Genomic DNA, 18442 nt, shown 5'->3' on the forward strand with positions numbered 1-18442 from the left:
CCATTTTAACCAAAAAAATTTGATGACTGAAATTGCTAACCAAATTAGATGAGGCATTTTCACTCAACAAATCACTCACAAAATTTGGTTTCACCTTTCTTTCTCACATGATCAGCACACTTTTTTTCCTTTTTTCTCTCATTTTCTTCTCCCATCTCCCATCTCTCACACGATAATGTCCTTATTTCATGGATATGAATGATTTTTTGTAAAAAAATTATATAGAGAAAAAATAAATAAATATGAAAAAATTATTATTTAAATGGAATAATGAATATTGACTAGTTAAAATGATGAGACTGCTAAGAGAATTTTAATAAATTAGCTTACTAAAATAGAAAAAAAGTGATTTTTAATTATTTTAATGAGTAATTGGTGAGGCCAGTAGAAATCCTCTTATTAGTTGTATTAAACTTCATTCATAGAACACACGGTATGTGATATTTTGTTCGATCCCCTCTTTGTCGAAACTAAATCCCTAACCCTAGCTGCGACTGCGAATCATCTCTGCTTCCTCTAACCAAGCAACACAGAAACCCGATGTTGATGATGGCCAACAAATTGCCTGAAGACTTGGTGATACAGATTCTCGTATGGCTTCCGGTCGTCTCTCTCTTGCGATTCAAGTCCGTCTGCAAATCCTGGTACGCCCTCATCACAAACCAAAACTTCATTACACAACACCTCCTACACAACAAGAACAGTAACACCCAGCTTCTCCTTAAAACGTGCGACAAAACCACCGAAGATTATGTTGTATCCACGATTTCTTATGAAACACTACAAGTATCCCGTACACATGCTCTACCTCCAGAGTGTCTTGGGATCGACAAAATATCAATTTTTGTCACGGGTTCTTGCAATGGTCTCGTTTGTCTCCATGATTACCGTTCTGTTATATGGAACCCTGCAACTAAAGAAACAAAAGTTGTCCCCAAATCAAACCTGCCCCGTATTGTCCCCGCTGGCTATCTCACCAGAATTGACGGTATGTCATTTGGTTTTGATGTTAAAACTAATGACTACAAGATAATCAGCTTTGTTAGTATCTATGATCCTTGGTGTGAGTCTTATGACCCTTACAACCGGGGTGTCATACACCAAAAAGAGGTATACAGCTTAAGAGCTGATTCTTGGAGAAAAGTTGATGGACCCCCTTGTTTTCTTTCTACTTGTCATATTGGTTCGGGGACATATATCAATGGGATGACTTCTTGGCTGGCATATGAAAATGATTGCAAGTTATTTGTTTTGTCATTTGACATGAGTAATGAGGTATTCCTTAAAACCCCACTTCCAGATACTTATAGAGAGGGTGGGGAAGAACTTTTCGTGTTGAATGAATTGATTGTCATCACTATTCCCATGACTATTGATGAACAATACTTTGAACTTATCTATGATATATGGGTGTTGCTTGAAATTGGTGTTAAGGACTCCTGGACTAAGCTTTTCACTATTGGACCATTTATAGAAATTAACGATATAGGATGGCCAGGGCCATTAGGATTTTGGAAGAATGATATCATGCTCATTGTAAAATCTGACGGACAACTGGCCTTATATGACCCTTCTTCCAAACAATTGACTAATCTCCAAATTCATGGAGACATAATGTGCTTCCAATTGGTTACTTACATGGAGACCCTAGTTTCTGTCAAGGGAGGAAATGAATTTGAAGAACAAAACAATTGTTGAGAAGGCTTGAGGGCCCATCTTTCTATATCTCTTCCAAGTGTGTTTCAGGCAGCATGTGTACGCTGAGATAATATTTTCTGCTTATTCTTGTCAAATCATGTCTTTCTCAAATATTTATACTCTTACATTTTACCCGTATTTCTTTTGGAGCAATTGTGAGAGATTTTTATGGTTAAAGAAGCAATTGTACAAGGGTTCTGCTCATGATTTTTATTTTACTTATCATGAGGAATTGTCTTTTCACTGTTCCATATGTTTACTATTTATTATATATATTGATATTTCTTTCCATGTACTTCATAGCAATATACTCTTGAAGAGGTGTTTTGGTACTTAGGTCTGGTTGATGGCGCCAGTGGACATAATTGTCAAAATTGAGCTCTTTGTGAGTTTTCCCTTATCTTCATAAACTCTAATTCCTAAAATTATCTTGGCTTTTTAATGATGACATTTATTGAGAGTTTTATATTGAAAAATTGAAATTTCACTCTAAAAAAGGCTTTTAACTACTTTTTTTTTTTCCTATGAACTATATGGAGTAAAAGTTATAAGGGCTATTAATCTTTAAAGTCAGTATAGACGTTTTAAGTGTAATAGGTAATGCAGGTTGCTGTAAAAGGTTGTTCTGCTAGCTGAAATAACAAAATGTTTTCAGGGTTTCTTCTTTGTCTCCATTCCAATCAATTGGCGAAGTTTCATAACCCCCCTCCCCAGGTTTAAACATTGTTTATTACTTTAGGAACTTAGGTGGATTTTGAGGGGTCAATAGGGAATAGGTAAATGGGATGTTATACCCTATGTGCTAATCATTTTGACTATAGGATGATTAGAATGTTTATATTAAGATGCTTGTAGGGAAGAAGGTACTTTAAAATCTAGTCTTCTGTGGTACTTAACACATAGTGAATAATAACTTTGCATACAATGTGATGCTAGTCAATAGAAGCTAGAAATCAGCAATTGGTTTCAAGAGTAAAAGGTAAAAGTATGCTAATAGTCCTTGAGGCTGAAGCATTTTCTTTTTGGTTGGTGAACATGTAATTTCCATTACAGGCTTGCCAAAGGTTATTTAGATACTATAAGTATGATTTTGTTTTTTTTTTTTTTTTTAATCGTAAAAAAAGTTCCCTCTCACCGCGTCAGCACCTTGAGAATTGGTTTGGTCCTTTCTCCTGCATGTGACGGCGCGTAACGCCCAGAATTCTCATCGGAGTTGGAGGAAATTGATCGCCCAGGTCTGTGTCCTTCCATTTTGATCATTTTTTTTTTTGGATTTGTTAGTATTGATTGGGGTTTAGTTCATGAGTCGGGTGGTTATGGCGAAAAGGACTAGTCGAGGAAGAGGCAGGGGATGAGGTAGGGGAAGAGGTAGGGGGTTGGAGGTGTCGAATGGGAAAAATGACACGGTTGAGGCTGATGTTGATTCTGGTTTGGAACGGGATCAATCGGGGGATGAGGATGATGCGATATCGGGGGATTGAGGGAACATGAGAAGGAATTGGAAATTGATCAGTGTTCTGTGGGTAATCGCTCTTTAGAAATTGATCAATGTTCTTTGGAAAATCATGAGGAGGAATTGGAGATTGATCATTGTTCTTTGGAAAATCATTCTTTGCCGGAAGAAGATGATTTTGATGAGCCCTTTTAAGGAATGAATGATCCTACTATTATTCATAATCCTGATTTCCAAAATGAGGTCTTGAAGGATGATCCTCCTTTACCTGTGGATGCGAAGCAGGAACAACCTGTTCATGTTGAATGGAGTGGTTTGTTCAAATCAGAGAAATCTATGGGATCTCTTGATTATATTACTCCCGTTTCCTCTTGAGGGGAAGGTGTTTGTCTCACCCCCAGTCGCTGCGGTTGAGGAAGGTGAATCTAGATGGAATTCCAGTCTTGTGGGACAGTTCTTGGGTAAAGCTTTTCCGTTCTTTCTTGTCAAGAAATATGTCCAATTGATGTGGAAACAATATGGGGATGTAGAGGTGTTTTCGGTGGAAAACGGAATGTTCATCTTTAGGTTTGCGGATGTGGCTAGCTGTGATGAAGTTTTTGAGTCCAAATTATGGTATGTGGCTAATAAGCCCTTGATAATTAGAAAATGGACTCCTGGAATGCAGGTTTTGAAGCTAACTATGTCTTCCATTCCCATATGGGTGAAGTTTATGCATCTCCCTTTGGAATATTGGACTAAAACTTGCCTTAGTCATGTGGCAAGTGGGGTTGGTAAACCTCTATATGCTGACCGGCGCTGGGATATGCTCGGGTTCTTGTGGAGATTGATGCAAATTCGGTTTGCCCAAAGGAGATTTTCATTAGTAGGGCTAATGGAACTAATCTTAGTATTGGGGTGGAATACCCTTGGCTGCCACCAAAGTGCTCTGGATGTGGTGGTTTTGGGCATGCCACTTATGTTTGTCCGAATACTAAGAAGGAGAATAAGGTGTGGATGCCAAAGAAAATATTTCACGATATTCTCTGAAAGGGCAGACTAATGGTAAGCTGGTTGTTCAGAAGGTGCAGCCTATTAAAGCTTTTGATCGAGCTATCAGTAGGCCCCCTACAGTTGCAACCAGGATGTCTCCTTGTTTTGGGAGGAAATCTCCAATCAGGGTGTCTCCTGGTTCAGGACCATCGAAAGTAAAGTCCAGGCAGCAGGAGAGTTGATCTTCTTTGCCCTTTAAAGTGCTTGGGGATTCTGGGTTGAAGAAAGCGCTGGAGGAGGAGTTGCCCCGAGGTCTCCTACTACATTTCGAGAGGTGTTTGAGAGTGCTTTATCCTCTAGGGACAAGGGGAAGGGGGGCATGGGTGATCAAGGAGATGGGGGTTTTGTTGAGAGGGGATTCTCTCCTACCTATTTTTATGAAGATATTAGTTTGGAATGTAAGGGGTTTAAATAACCCCTTCAAACAACGAGAGATTAGGAAGATGCTGAGAAGATTGAAAATATCTCTTTTTTGTCTTGTTGAAACACGTGTGAAGTTTGATAAAGCTGATGCTATTAAGGAATTTCTTGTTCCTGGTTGGGATTGGTTTCACAATTACAGTACTCACTATATCTTGGATCTGCTGGGATCCGAATGCTCTTTCTATATCTTTGATTTCTATTCATGAGCAATCTATTTCATGCAGGGTTACAACTCAAGGCAGGGGTCCATGGATGTTCTCTGGTATCTATGGATCCATTAATGGAATGGATAGAAGGAGACTGTGGAGGGAATTGGATACTGTTCATGCTAGTGTGGGTACTTGTCCTTGGCTTGTAGCTGGTGACTTTAATGTCATCAGGTTCCATGATGAGAAGTGGGGTAAAGCTGGATTTTCTTGTTATGAAATGGACTTTATTGGTTGCATTAACAGATTGGAGATTGATGACTTGGCTTTTACTGGTATGTTACATACATGGTCTAATAAGCAAGTAGGGGAAGATTTTGTTTCTAAAAGCTGGATAGAGTCATGTCTAATTTAGATTGGCTGTCCAGTTTTGTTAATACTTCAGTAGACTTCCTTGAAGGAGGAGTTTCTGGTCATTCCCCAGCTCTTATTTCGGTGGAGGAATATGTTAGTTTCGGGCCCAAGCCTTTCAAATTTTTTAATTTTTGGGCAGACCACCCGCAGTTTTTAGATTGGTTTAAGGAGAGCTGGTCTGCTGAGATTTCTGGTTTTTCTATGTTCCAGCTTTATTCCAAGTTGAAGGCTACTAAAGGGGTTTTGAAAGTAAAGAATAAGGTTTTTTTTGGTGGTTTGAGTCACAGAGTTGATAAGGCTCGTCTAGCCCTTGCTACTGTCCAGGCTCAGTTCTTGGCTTCACATGGATCGGTTAGTTGTCATCTTAAGGAGATGGAGTGTCTTCAAGAATTTGTTTCTATCTCTAATGCAGAAGAGAAGTTTTTGAAACAAAAATCAAGGAGTTTTTGGTTGAACTTGGGAGATGGGAATAATGGCTATTTTCACAGGGCTGTTAAGGTTCGGAACTCTCTAAACTTGTGAAATATCTAAAGGGGAATGATGGGAGGTTGATTGAAGATATGTTGGAAATTAAGGAGGCTGTGATTCAGTTCTAACAAAAACTTTTTGGGGAGTCTTTTCATTCTTTCTCTTCTCATAATGCGGGTAGAATTTCTGAGCTCATTCATAGGAAATGCTCTCCTGTTGCACCTTGGGGATGACTGCTCCTATCTCTAGGGATGAGGTGAGAAAGACTTTTTTCTATGAACAGGAATAAAGCCCCGGGTCCAGATGGGTTCTCGGCTGGGTTCTCTCATGAAGCGTGGGAGGTGGTTGGGGAGGATGTGATTATTGCAGTCCAGGAATTTTTCTTAACTGGGAGGATGCTTAAAGAAATGAATGCTACTATTATTACCCTTGTTCCCCAAAAAAAGAATCCTTCTTCCATGTGTGAATATAGACCCATCTCATGTTGTAATGTGGTTTATAAATGTATAACAAAGATCTTAGCAAACTGCTTGAGAGCTGGGTTGGAGGATATTATTAGTCTCAATCAAGGAGCGTTCATTCCTCATAGGAGCATTGCAGAAAATATTTTGCTTGCTCAAGATATTGTTAGTGACTACCATAAGTCTAGTGGGCGGCCTAGATGTGCTTTGAAGGTTGATTTAACGAAGGCTTATGATTCAGTGAACTGGCCTTTTGTTCTCCACTGTTTGAAGTGTTTTGGGGCTCCGGGGAGGTATGTTGGTTGGATTAGGGAATGTTTCACCAATCCCAGGTTTACTATTGCTTTAAATGGCTCCTTGGTGGGTTATTTTCTAGGAAAAAAAGGGCTGAGGTAGGGAGATCCATTATCTCCTTACCTCTTTGTCATTGCTATGGAGGTTCTTTCCTTGCTTCTTCAAGAGGCTGCTGCTACAGATCCTAGATTTGGGTTTCATCCTTGGTGTAAGTCTATTGGCCTCACCGACTTATGTTTTGCTGATGACCTCTTTATAGTTTCTGCTGCCACTACAGAATCTATTCAAGTTATTCAAGGAGTTTTGAGTGAATTTGAGGAGTTGTCTGGTCTAAAATAACAACTTTGTTATGCTAAACTTTATCTGAAAAAAAATTCTGCTAAGCTCATCTATGTAGAGGATTTCAGCCTCTTTCAGTTTGATGTCACTTTTGTAGGATTCTCAAATTCTTGAAATAGTCACTTTCTTGTTATATATTTATTAATTTCTTCCTGTTTTGGTTTTTTTTTTTTTGTTTTTTTTTGTTTTTGTGCGAGTTGCCTTGATTATATGAATCCTAGGTTGTAGAAAACTTCTTTCAATGAAATTTGTGGTAGAAATTGTAGAATCCTGTCTGTTTTCTTGTTATCTAAATTACTTAAAACTCTGACTAGATGTGTATATGCCATCTCGTATTCATGAATTTGGCGGGATAAAGCTTGAAAAGAATTGATGGGTGTAGGCTTAATAGTGAATGCAGGACCCCCCTTGCTTATAGATATGAGATCATTACACATTCATCTTTCTATTCTATCATTCCAATTACATCAAAATAAGCAATCAAACTAATTCTTTACAAGGAAATAAAATCAAGGCCTATGTTTGCTAATTTGTTTTGGATGATACTTTTTGTTTGAAAAATATGTGACACAAAGGTTAAAGAGTATACAATTCAACACAGCTCAGCTAAGCTAAGCGGTATATGATATAGCCTATTCCCAACAACATTGAATCAGTTGCATAAATTCATAACCCTAAAAAAGGAGGGTTGGGTCAGATCTCCAAGAACGTGAGTCGTCAATGCTACATAGAAATTACACCTTATATGAACAATATGGAAGGCTAAACAGTAAACACATCAATAAGAAAGAAAGCGTTAGGTACTCTTCAACTTATTTAGAGAAATAACAAATAAGGAAGCTCAAGTAATAAGACTAGATAGAAATGTGTCCAAAGAGAAAGGCAGGTAGATATCAATCCTAAGTGAGACATTATATGCTTTTAAATTTGATTTTTATCTTTGCTTTCAAGGAATTTTATTACCATCTCTTAAGCTACAAATTTCTTCCAACAACAATTTTTTTTCATATTTCGGTTAACATAAGCTCTAGGTTGAACTGCGAATTTTCAATTTTGCTGGCATCTTAATACAGATTCAATTAATTTTATGACGCTTATCTATCATACGTCATTATTTTGTGACGCTTAATGTATGAAGGACGTAAAAGTTTTATTATATTTTTTGTGTAAGCGTCACAAAATTATGATGTTTACATTGTAAATGTCATAAACATTTCACAAAATTGGTTATTATATGAAATTCCCTCCTTTTTTAAATCTGTTTTCATCTCATAAAATATTTGCAAAATAACTTAATTGAGAAAAAAATAATTTGGACAAAATAATCTAATTTGATTTCTAATAAATACCTTCATCCAATGTTTCAACTAAATTCAAAACAAAACCATATATACACAAAATGTTTCAAAATATGCCAACGCCTAAAAGCAATGAAATCATACTACCATTGTTTCAAAATAAGCAAATACCTAGAAGTATTAATGTACTCGTAGTACCATTGCTTTAATTCCTTAATTACAAAAAACCTAAAAAAAAAGACCAAAACATCGTGTTGTTTCGCTTGACATCTTGTTGTATATCAGCCTTGTTCTGCTTCAATGAAATTCATCAACAGCTGCTCTAAATTTTACAGTCATGGTCGGGGAACAAAAAATGTAATCAATAACTACTCTAAACAAGTTCAAAAAACAAAAATAAATAATACGGACATGGAATACTTACAAACAGAGTTTATTGATACAAACCCGGAAAACGGTAATCAACCCCATATACACTTTCCAACCCGGAAAAAAAAAAAAAAATCAAAACTAATGTTAAAAACAAGTTAATATTAGTGTCAACAACAAAGAATTTCCTCTTCAAAAGTGGGATTTTTTTAGAACTCTTACATGCATCAATTAAAATGCATCGCACATAAACATTTCATGTTATTCTTGCCCCTTACACTTGCTAAAATATCAACCATTATAGATATGACAGTGTACCAGTTTCCATGTACCATTTGGGAGTCGGTTATCTATCCCTTCTGAACCCGTCAATTTCCATGTACCATTTTTTTTTTTCTTCTTCTAAGTGATCTTGGTGACAGATGTTTAGTTATGATTTTTGGTTATGATTGTCCTACAGTCTCCAATGAATTATCCCTTTAATTATTTAAGGTTACAAAATTCTCACTTGGATTACCACATTTTTTTTTAGAAAAAAAAAAAGCAACAAAAAGGGAAGAATCCTCAAAAAAACAAAAAATTGAAAACAAAAAAATATGTAGAAATGCCAATAGTTTTCTGTTTTCTTCATGAGTGAAAATAGTTTTGAAAATAATTGTCTAAACGTCTTAACCATTGTTTTCTGTTTTTGAAAACAGTTTGCAAAACGCTTTTTTAACAAAAAAAAAAAAAAAACAAAATATAGTTTTTTGCTTTTGTTTTTAGAAACAGTTCTCAAAAACAAAAACAATAAACCATTTGCCAAACAGGCTCTTACTTTTCATCTATTATCATATACAACATAAATCTTACGTAGACCTGGTACCAATCACAGAATTGGTCTCTATGCTTCTTAAGCAATTCATTATCTGAATTTCGTTCCCTATTTTGTGTTTGCCTTACCTTCTCCAAGTGCATCCTACGTTTAATTCACATATAAAAGTTACAATTCAACTATATTATATGAGGTGGTAATAAAATTAATAAAGATATTCACGTGCGAAATGAAAGGAACTCGTCGGAGTTGAATAGAATATATCGATGTACCTGTATCAATGTGTTTTCATCAAGGTTGATGGTAGTGACCACTCTTCTAGATTCTTTAGTGTTCCTTGGAAGCCTATTATGGTGTTGACGTGTCATCATTCTATTGGTACTGACGTGGTACACTAATGGATCCGTCAAGTATTTAAAGGAATTTCACTGCAGAGACTAAATTGTTATTTTGGCTTACTTGAGAACTTCTGAATTATTTTTATACCGCAATGAACGATTTGTAATTTATGTCAGCTACATAAACTGATTTTATATTTATTCCAATAATATTCTTCTGGCCATGAACAAAGAACAAAGAAGAGGTGGTCTAGTGTTTCATCCAAACTCAAATCCCCCTCTTCCATCCCCACTTCCTCAATCGAAACTGGCTTTTCCAACTCCATTTTTGACACTGGCAGCTCTTTCTCCGTGATGGGTTTCTCCACCACCACCTCCTCCTCCGTCATTGAGTTTTGGTGCTCCTCAGCCATGAACTAAGAATAAGGAAAAAGATTACTCTCTTTGTGCGAGATCATGCAAATTGTCTTGATCTTGCTTGACCTAATTGTGTTTCTTTTATTATAACTATCATCATCATTTAATTGTTGGGTCAGTGTCACTAATTACTCTGGAGGCTGAGACTGTACTTATGTTTGTTGAATTTATTAAGTCGAAATTTCCTTAAATTTTACGTTTCTTAAAAACCAAATGAGTGGATGACAGAAAAGAAATGTAAGGTTGTTGAAAATTTGATTGAAAATGAGCAATGTCTTAAATAAGAATTTCTTTTGAGACTCAGGTGGATTTCATATGTTATTGAACTGTGTTCTTCTAATTCAATTTTTTTTTTTTTTTTGTTTCATTTTTAGATTTTAATTCCTAAGTGTCAATGTCAATTACTTTCTGTCTTATTTTGTAAAATTAGCTTAATAAACTTTTGTGTATTCACGAATATTTAAGCTTGATGTTCTATTTGAGATAGTAGTGCTTGATAAATATATCTAAGTAATATTTAACATTAAAAACTCAATGTCATATATAAAAATTATTTTCTAACAAAAAGTTTAATATCTAAATCCTTACATGAGTACATTTAAATTCTTTCACAAGTATCATGAGAGCAAAACATTGCAAAAGTGAGTAGCTATAAGACTATATAATTGTTTCGAAATGAATAAATTTATGTCTTCACAATGAGGTTGAAAAGTGGTATTTTTTGAGCTACATTTGATATCAGCAAATGTCGCACAAATAAATTTTCACTAAATAGTGTATTAATTTGTCTTCCTATACTGGCAGATTAAGAACAAAATTAAACATATGCACTCTTTTGTTGTACATTATATCTATAACTTTTTTAATGTTTTTCTCTCATGACACTAGTGTATAAATTAGGAGAATACAGGAAACATCATGGAGCCAAAAAAAAAAAGAAAAAAAGAAAAAAGAGACGGTATTCAGGAAAATCTGATTCACACGCCTCTTTATTAATAAGATTAATGCTCTGAACAATTAAACTCTTCCCGGCAAGGCAAAAAGTCTCATCCTCTTCCCCATTATCATTATGGAATTGGAGCCGAAACAAAATAAGTCGAAGTTGAAACAAAATGAATTGGGCTTCAACAAATAACAATAGGCTTTCAGTTCAAAAATCGCGGGAATCAACCCAGCCCAATGTGCAACCTTATTAGTTGTATTAAACTTCATTCGTAGAACACACGGTATGTGATATTTTCTTCGATCCCCGCTTTGTCGAAACTAAACCCCTAACCCTGCGAATCATCTCTGCTTCCTCTAACCAAGCAATAAAGAAACCCGATGTTGATGATGGCCAAAGAATTGCCTGAAGACTTGGTGATACAGATTCTCGTATGGCTTCCGGTCGTCTCTCTCTTGCGATTCAAGTCCGTCTGCAAATCCTGGTACGCTCTCATCACAAACCAAAACTTCATTACAAAACACCTCCTACACAACAAGAACATCAACACCCAGCTTCTCCTTAAAACGCGCGACAAGACCACCGAAGATTATGTTGTATCCACGATTTCTTATGAAACTCTCCAAGTATCCCTTACACATCCTCTACCTCCACTGTGTCTTGGGATCGACAAGATATCAATTTTTGTCGTGGGTTCTTGCAATGGTCTCGTTTGTCTCCATGATTACCGTTCTGTTATATGGAACCCTGCAACTAAAGAAACAAAGATTGTCCCCAAATCAAACCTGCCCCGTATTGTCCCCGCTGGCTATCTCACCAGAATTGACGGTATGTCATTTGGTTTTGATGTTAAAACTAATGACTACAAGATAATCAGCTTTGTTAGTATCTATGATCCTTGGTGTGAGTCTTATGACCCTTACAAACGGGGTGTCATACACCAAAAAGAGGTATACAGCTTAAGAGCCGATTCTTGGAGAAAAGTTGATGGACCCTCTTGTTTTCTTTCTACTTGTCATATAGGTTCGGGAACATACATCAATGGAATGACTTCTTGGCTGGCATATGAAAATGATTGTGAGTTATTTGTTTTGTCATTTGACATGAGCGATGAGGTATTCCTAAAAACACCACTTCCAGATAATACTTATAGAGAGGGCGGGGAAGAACTTTTCGTGTTGAATGAATTGATTGTCATCGCTTTTCCTCATGAACAATACTTATACTCTGAACTTATCTATGATATATGGTTGTTGCTTAAAGTCGGTATTAAGGACTCCTGGACTAGGCTTTTCACTATTGGACCATTTATACAAATTAACGATATAGGATGGCCAGGGCCATTAGGATTTTGGAAGAATGACACCATGCTCATTGTAAAATCTGACGGACAACTGGCCTTATATGACCCCTCTTCCAAACAAATAACTAATCTCCAAATTCATGGAGACATAATGTGCTTGCAGTTGGTTACGTACATGGAGACCCTAGTTTCTGTCAAGAGAGGAAATGAATTTGAAGAGCAAGACAATTGTTGACAAGGCTTGAGGGCTCATCTTTCTATATCTCTTCCAAGTGTGTTTCAAGCAGCATGTGTATTCTGAGATAATATTTTCTGCTTATTCTTGTCAAATTATGTCTTTCTCAAATATTTATTCTCTTACATTTTACCTGTATTTCTTTTGAAGCAATTGTGAGAGATTTTTATGGTTAAAGAAGCAATTGTACAAGGGTTCTGCACATGACTTTTATTTTACTTATCATGAGGAATTGTCTTTTCACAGTTCCATATGTTTAGTATTTCTTATATATATTGATATTTCTTTCCATCTACTTCATAGCAATTTACTCTTGAAGAGGTGTTTTGGTACTTAGGTCTGGTTGATGGGGCCAGTGGACATAATTGTCAAAATTGAGCTCTTTGAATAGAGGTCAAATTTGATTACAAAAAAAATAAAAATGACAGCACATTTGGGCTTGTTGGTCAATGTTTTTCAAAACTTCCCCTATTTTCATAAAATCTAATGCCTAAAATTATCTTTTCCCTATCCCATATATTTAGTATTATATATACATATATTGATATTTATGGGTTGGGTAACTTGGGTTTATTGATTTTCTTTGATGAATCATAAATGAGTAATGGAAACATAACTCTCTTTTTTTTCTTTTTCTTTTTTTCATGTACTGTATTATATCCGCCCTTCGTATGAAGAAGATGAAATTGTTTTGAAACTTGTTCATAAGAAAATATGAATCTGAAATTGTAAATAGGTGCAGATATAGGTTTTGAATTTCAAAATCCTAAGAGTGTCCGAATGCCAAAATATTGCAAGATGAGGAGAGTAGCATGATATTTAAATTACTATTCCCTTGAGATATTGAATTAGTGATTACCGAATGTGTGATTTTGAGTTTCTTAAGGAATGTTTTGTATGGATTAGAAAATAAGAATACACGCTGTTGCCTAGATTTTATAAAGCACATAGAGTTTAGGTGGTGTTGTTCATTTGTTGCCAAACATACTTGAGTTTCAGGCTTGGTTTGATGCAAACATAACAGTTGATAGCTATCAAGAGGAATGTTCTTTGAATTGACAGTGTGGTTTTGAGTTCTCTTGCATGTCATTAAGATATCATATAGTATGGTGCTACATAGGACAACTCTGTTGGCTGTTGCACCATTTTCCCATAAGATAAAGGGGTGATGCCAGGACAAGCTGTAACACGCGGGTCAAAGATTGAGAAAATGAGTAACCTACGTACAGTGGGTGGTTTATAAAGATAATTATGAGTGTTAAGTCCCACATTACCTAGTTATTAGGTGAAACTGAGCTTTATAAAGAATTCTAGGGAAACTCTAAATTGACTAGTTATTTTAGGGTGATAGCGCAGATGTGGCTAGTGTTTTTCTCTCGGTCTTTACACAAACAATGTGTGCGATGCAAGATTTTAGTTATTTAATTCTGTCTAGGCCAAATGCATATGAAAACAATTCATATTGTCTTTTGAAATCTAAACGTTTCTTCCACATAGCATTAAGATATCTAGCATAGCTCTTACAGAGGACAACTCTGTTATTATTCTTGTTATTATATGTGTATATAGCCTACACAGAATCGCTACTCTACCTTCCTGTTATTATTTTCTTTGTCTGAGAGCTTTCTTCCTGTATTATCTTTACACGCATGCATGAACACAAGTCAAAAAAGCCTTTATTCCTTGCAACCAGTTTTGTAGACAAAATTTTATTGTGCTCCTTTCAGTTTTTCCTTTGTTGATTAGATTTATAACCTGGATCATTTGCTGAATTCCTTCTTGTATAGTGTTTGTGATATCTGCTATAGAATTAAGATTAGTTTGTAGATATTGGCATGTCTAGTCGATGTTGGGGTAACGTATGCTTATCTAGTTTTTAAATGAGGTTTGGTAAGGACGGAATCAGTTAGTATTTGGAATGCCAATTAATTGGCTTATCTAATTTGCAAGTGTTGGTTGCCATTGGAATCTTAGCTTTGAATCGAGACATCCATACTCTGTGTATGCTGTTAAAGTCTTTTCTTGGCCTCTAAAGAGTGAAAAAGCTAAAATGGATGCTTCTTTTTCTTGATTCACCTGGCGTATTGGCTGCATGAAGGGCCTGTCTAGTCCTCTAGTTTTGCTGATTTGTAATGGTTTTCTGTCTAGGTAGTTTAAGTACTAACCTAGCTAATTTGTTGCTGGAAATTTTCATTTTGTATATGTCAAGGTGCACTAAAAATGTTGACATGGTCGAATCAGAATGATAAATCAATTTGTGGGGATGTTAGATGCAGTAGATATGACTGTTGATTGTCTGAAGGTGAAGAATATCTGCTATTGATTTAAGTTGATAGTTGCTAATTGCTTTTTTCCTTTCATCATCAACTTGAATGGTTACTAGAGCATGAGTTCTAGTGTTCATTATAACAAAGATTCCTTCATGTTGGTTGAAACTCAAATTCTCTATATAATTAGTTTTTGTTTTAATTGTCGAAACAATTCTCCTCTCATGCTTCTCTCATTATTGCTCTTAAGGACACAGGAATTCACTTAATTGAGCTTTGAGGCAACTCAAAGAATAAGGGTACCATTCGCCATTTATGCTAAATGTGGACATGGTCCTTTGCTTTCATATGCTTTTTTGAGTTATATTCTAAAAATAATTATTATCTGATATTGTCACTCACTTTGTCAAGATCAGGGAACATGGTGTACTTGGTGTAAGACTTTTAATTTTTAATGACAATTATTTCACTTGTGTCTTGTGGGAATATCCTTAACACTAAAACATGTAATTATTTTCATTTTTTGGGTTAAATAACCCATTGGTACTTGAGTTTTACGTGTTTTTAAATTTAGTACCTCAGTTTTGTTTTGTATCATAAGTGGTACTTAAATTAGGAGTAAAAACTCATTTCGTACCTTTGTTATATTTTTAATCCAAATTTTAACGTCTCGCCACGTGTCAATCGTTGAAGTTGACATGTGGCACTATATAAAAAAAATAAAAAATAAAAATCTTTAAAAGACAATTAAAATAAAAACAAAAAATTGAAAAAGAAAAAAAGAAAAAGAAGAGGGGTGGCCGGCGACCCCCTTGGCCGGTCTGGGGTGGCCGAACCACCCCCGTGGCCCAAGGGGGTGGTTCGGCCACTCCTAAGGGCCAAAACCCATAATTTTTTTTAATTAATTAATTAATTAATTATTTTTGTCATGGGGTGACCGAACTACCCCCCATGATCGGCCTGGCCAAAATAGGGGTGGTCGGCCACCCCATGGTGGCACCCCTCTTCTTTCTTTTTTATTTTTTATTTTTTTATTTTTTTATTTTATATTTTATATATATATATATAGTGCTACATGTCAACCTCAGCGGTTGACACGTGTCGAAGCGTTAAAATTTGGACGGAAAATCTAACCGAGGTACCAAATGAGTTTTTACCCTAAATCAGGTACCACCTATGATACAAAATAAAACTGACGTACTAAATTTAAAAACACGTAAAACTCAGGTATTAATAGGGTATTTAACCCTTATTTTTTTGATAAAGTAATGTCATACCCTTGACGATGATTTTGCTTTTGCATCTCTTGAAAGTTGGCACCCATCTTTTCTCTTCATACCTAGCAAATAACTCTCCCTTTCCCAATCTTTAATCAGGAAAAAGTACACAATTGAACACTGCTCAGCTAAGCCATATATGAAATAGCCTATTCCCAACAACATTGAATTAGTTGCATAAATTCAAAACCCTAATAAAGGAGGGTTGGGTCTGATCTCCAAGATCGTGAGTCCTCGATGCTACATAGAAATTATACCTTATATGAACAATAAGGAAGGCTAAACAGTAAAACACATAAATAAGAAAGAAAGCATTAGGTACTTTTCAACTCTTTTTTAGAGAAATAACAAATGAGGAAGCTCAGGTAATAAGATTAGATAAAAATGTGTCCATAGAGAAAGGCAGGTAGATATCAATTTCAAAGTTCTTAACAAGGTTGATATCCTTGGATGACAACAACTTCAGCAGAGGGCAAAACAGCATAAGAACATCAGCAATAAGCACCACCCTCTTTCAGCGAGATTCTTTAAATTGAATGATTCTATCACATTGTGAACAGATTATGTGTAATGCTCACATACTATTAATCAAAGGCAACTCAAGAAGCATCAACTGACTAAAGAACAAGTGAAAAACTGACGTTAAACAATTTAAATTACAGAGAATAAATTTATGCCTTCAGAATGAGGTTGAAAAGTGGTATTCTTTTGGAGCTACATTTGATATCAATTAACAAATGTCGCACAAATTAATTTTTACTATGTAGTGTATTAATTTGTCTTCCTATATTAGTAGATTTAGAACAAAAGCATATCCACTCTTTTGTAGTTAAAATATGAGTGTGCCATTGATATTTACTCTTCTTACATAGAGTTCTTTTTGTTGTACATTATATCTACTCACTTTTGTAATGTTTTGCTCTCATGAAACTTGTGTAAGAATTTAAATGTGCTCATGTAAGGATTTAGATATTTAAATTTTTTGTTAGAAAATAATTTTTATATATGACATTGAGTTTTTGATGTTAAATATTACGTAGATATATTTATTACTATCCAACACAGGGAATCAATCACGTGACTTCCCAACTAGTATCTCGAATAAAGCTTCAAGCTTAAATAGTCATGAGTACACGAAAGTTTATTTAGCTAAATTTACAAAATAAAACAGAAAGTAATTGACATTGACACTCAAGAATTAAAATCTAAAAATGAAACAAAGAAAAAAGAATTGAATTAGAAGAACACCATTCAATAACATATGAAATCCTCCTGAGTTTCAAAAGAGATACTTATTTAAGACATTGCTCATTTTTATTCAAATTTTCAAAAACCTTACCGTTCTTTTTTATCATCTACACTTATTTCGTTTCTGGAAAACGTAGAATTTAAGTAAATTTTGACTCAATAAACGTAACTGTTTCCCTTAAAAAAAAAAAAATAATAAAAAATAAACGTAAGTGCAGTCTCAGCTTCTAGAGTAATTAGTGCCACTGACCCAACAATTAGATAATGATAATTATAATAAAACAAACACAATTTAAGTCAAATAAGATCAAGACAATTTGCATGATCTTGCACAAAGAGAATAGTCTTTTTCCTTATTCTTAAGTTCATATGGTTGAGGAGCACCAAAACCCAACGGCGGAGGAGGTGGTGGTGGAGAAACCCGTCATGGAGAAAGAGCCGCTGGTGCCGAAAACGCAGTCGGAGAAGCTAGTTTCAATTGAGAAATAAAGTGGGGATGGAAGAGGGGGATTTGAGTTTGGATGGAACACCAGACTGCCTCTTCTTTGTTCTTTGTTCATGGTCGAGAAATATTATTAGGATAAATGCAAAATTAGTTTATGTAGTTGGCCTAAATTATAAATTGCTCAATATGGTATAAAAATAATTCTGAAGTTTTTGGAATATGCCAAAATAATAATTTAGTCTCGACAATCAAATTTCATCAAAACGTCAGCAGCAATAGAACGATGACACGTGAAACTTTTAATAAATATATAAAACTTAAAAATATAATTATTATTATTTTTTTAAAAAAAATATATATATTGAAGGAGAACAAAAGCTCAGGCTGGGAAAAAAGATGAGAAAGAGACTCTTGGACATTAGAATATATTTTAGACTTTATAGGAGAGAATTTTGCAGTGATGACATTCTGATAATTCCATTAAAAAGAATAGAGGAAACATATTGGAGCCAAAAAAAAAAAAAAAAAATAGAAGTTGAACATTTGCCCGTTTGGGCTTTAGGGCTTCAACCCAGCCCAATGTGCAAACTTCATACAACACACCGCACCTATCAGAATTTCCTACTTAAGGTACTATCTGATATTATTGACTTGTTTAGAACACACGTTTCAGATATTTTGTTCCCCTCCTTCTCGAAACTAAATCCCTTACCCTACGACTCATCTTTGCTTTCTCTAAACGAAGCAACACAGAAAGCCG

The 18442-nt window shown here is 35.2% G+C and overlaps 2 protein-coding genes across 2 annotated transcripts; both read left to right on the forward strand.

The window, feature by feature from the left end:
- Nucleotides 1–435: 435 nt before the first annotated feature.
- Nucleotides 436–1937, forward strand: LOC133869416 (F-box/kelch-repeat protein At3g23880-like). Its single transcript, XM_062306409.1, has one exon. It carries the CDS (start codon nucleotides 541–543, stop codon nucleotides 1696–1698), a length of 1158 nt encoding a protein of 385 aa, XP_062162393.1. The 5' UTR covers nucleotides 436–540; the 3' UTR covers nucleotides 1699–1937.
- A 9187-nt stretch (nucleotides 1938–11124) lies between these two features.
- On the forward strand, nucleotides 11125–12740 carry LOC133867798 (probable F-box protein At1g14315). The gene is made up of 2 exons (XM_062304555.1): nucleotides 11125–11735; nucleotides 11931–12740. Exons 1-2 carry the CDS (start codon nucleotides 11288–11290, stop codon nucleotides 12443–12445), a joined length of 963 nt encoding a protein of 320 aa, XP_062160539.1. The 5' UTR covers nucleotides 11125–11287; the 3' UTR covers nucleotides 12446–12740.
- Nucleotides 12741–18442: the final 5702 nt, after the last annotated feature.

This window comes from Alnus glutinosa, chromosome 5 (genome assembly GCF_958979055.1).
Source record: "Alnus glutinosa chromosome 5, dhAlnGlut1.1, whole genome shotgun sequence".
Taxonomy (NCBI): Eukaryota; Viridiplantae; Streptophyta; class Magnoliopsida; order Fagales; family Betulaceae; genus Alnus; species Alnus glutinosa.

Excerpts from the sequence above, each read along its gene's own strand:
- LOC133869416 (XM_062306409.1), top strand. The coding sequence starts at position 541 with ATGTTGATGATGGCCAACAAATTGCCTGAAGACTTGGTGATACAGATT.
- LOC133867798 (XM_062304555.1), top strand. The coding sequence starts at position 11,288 with ATGTTGATGATGGCCAAAGAATTGCCTGAAGACTTGGTGATACAGATT. Across the intron at positions 11,736-11,930 it reads CTATCTCACCAGAATTGACG|GTTCGGGAACATACATCAAT; the intron begins GTATGTCATTTG and ends CTTGTCATATAG.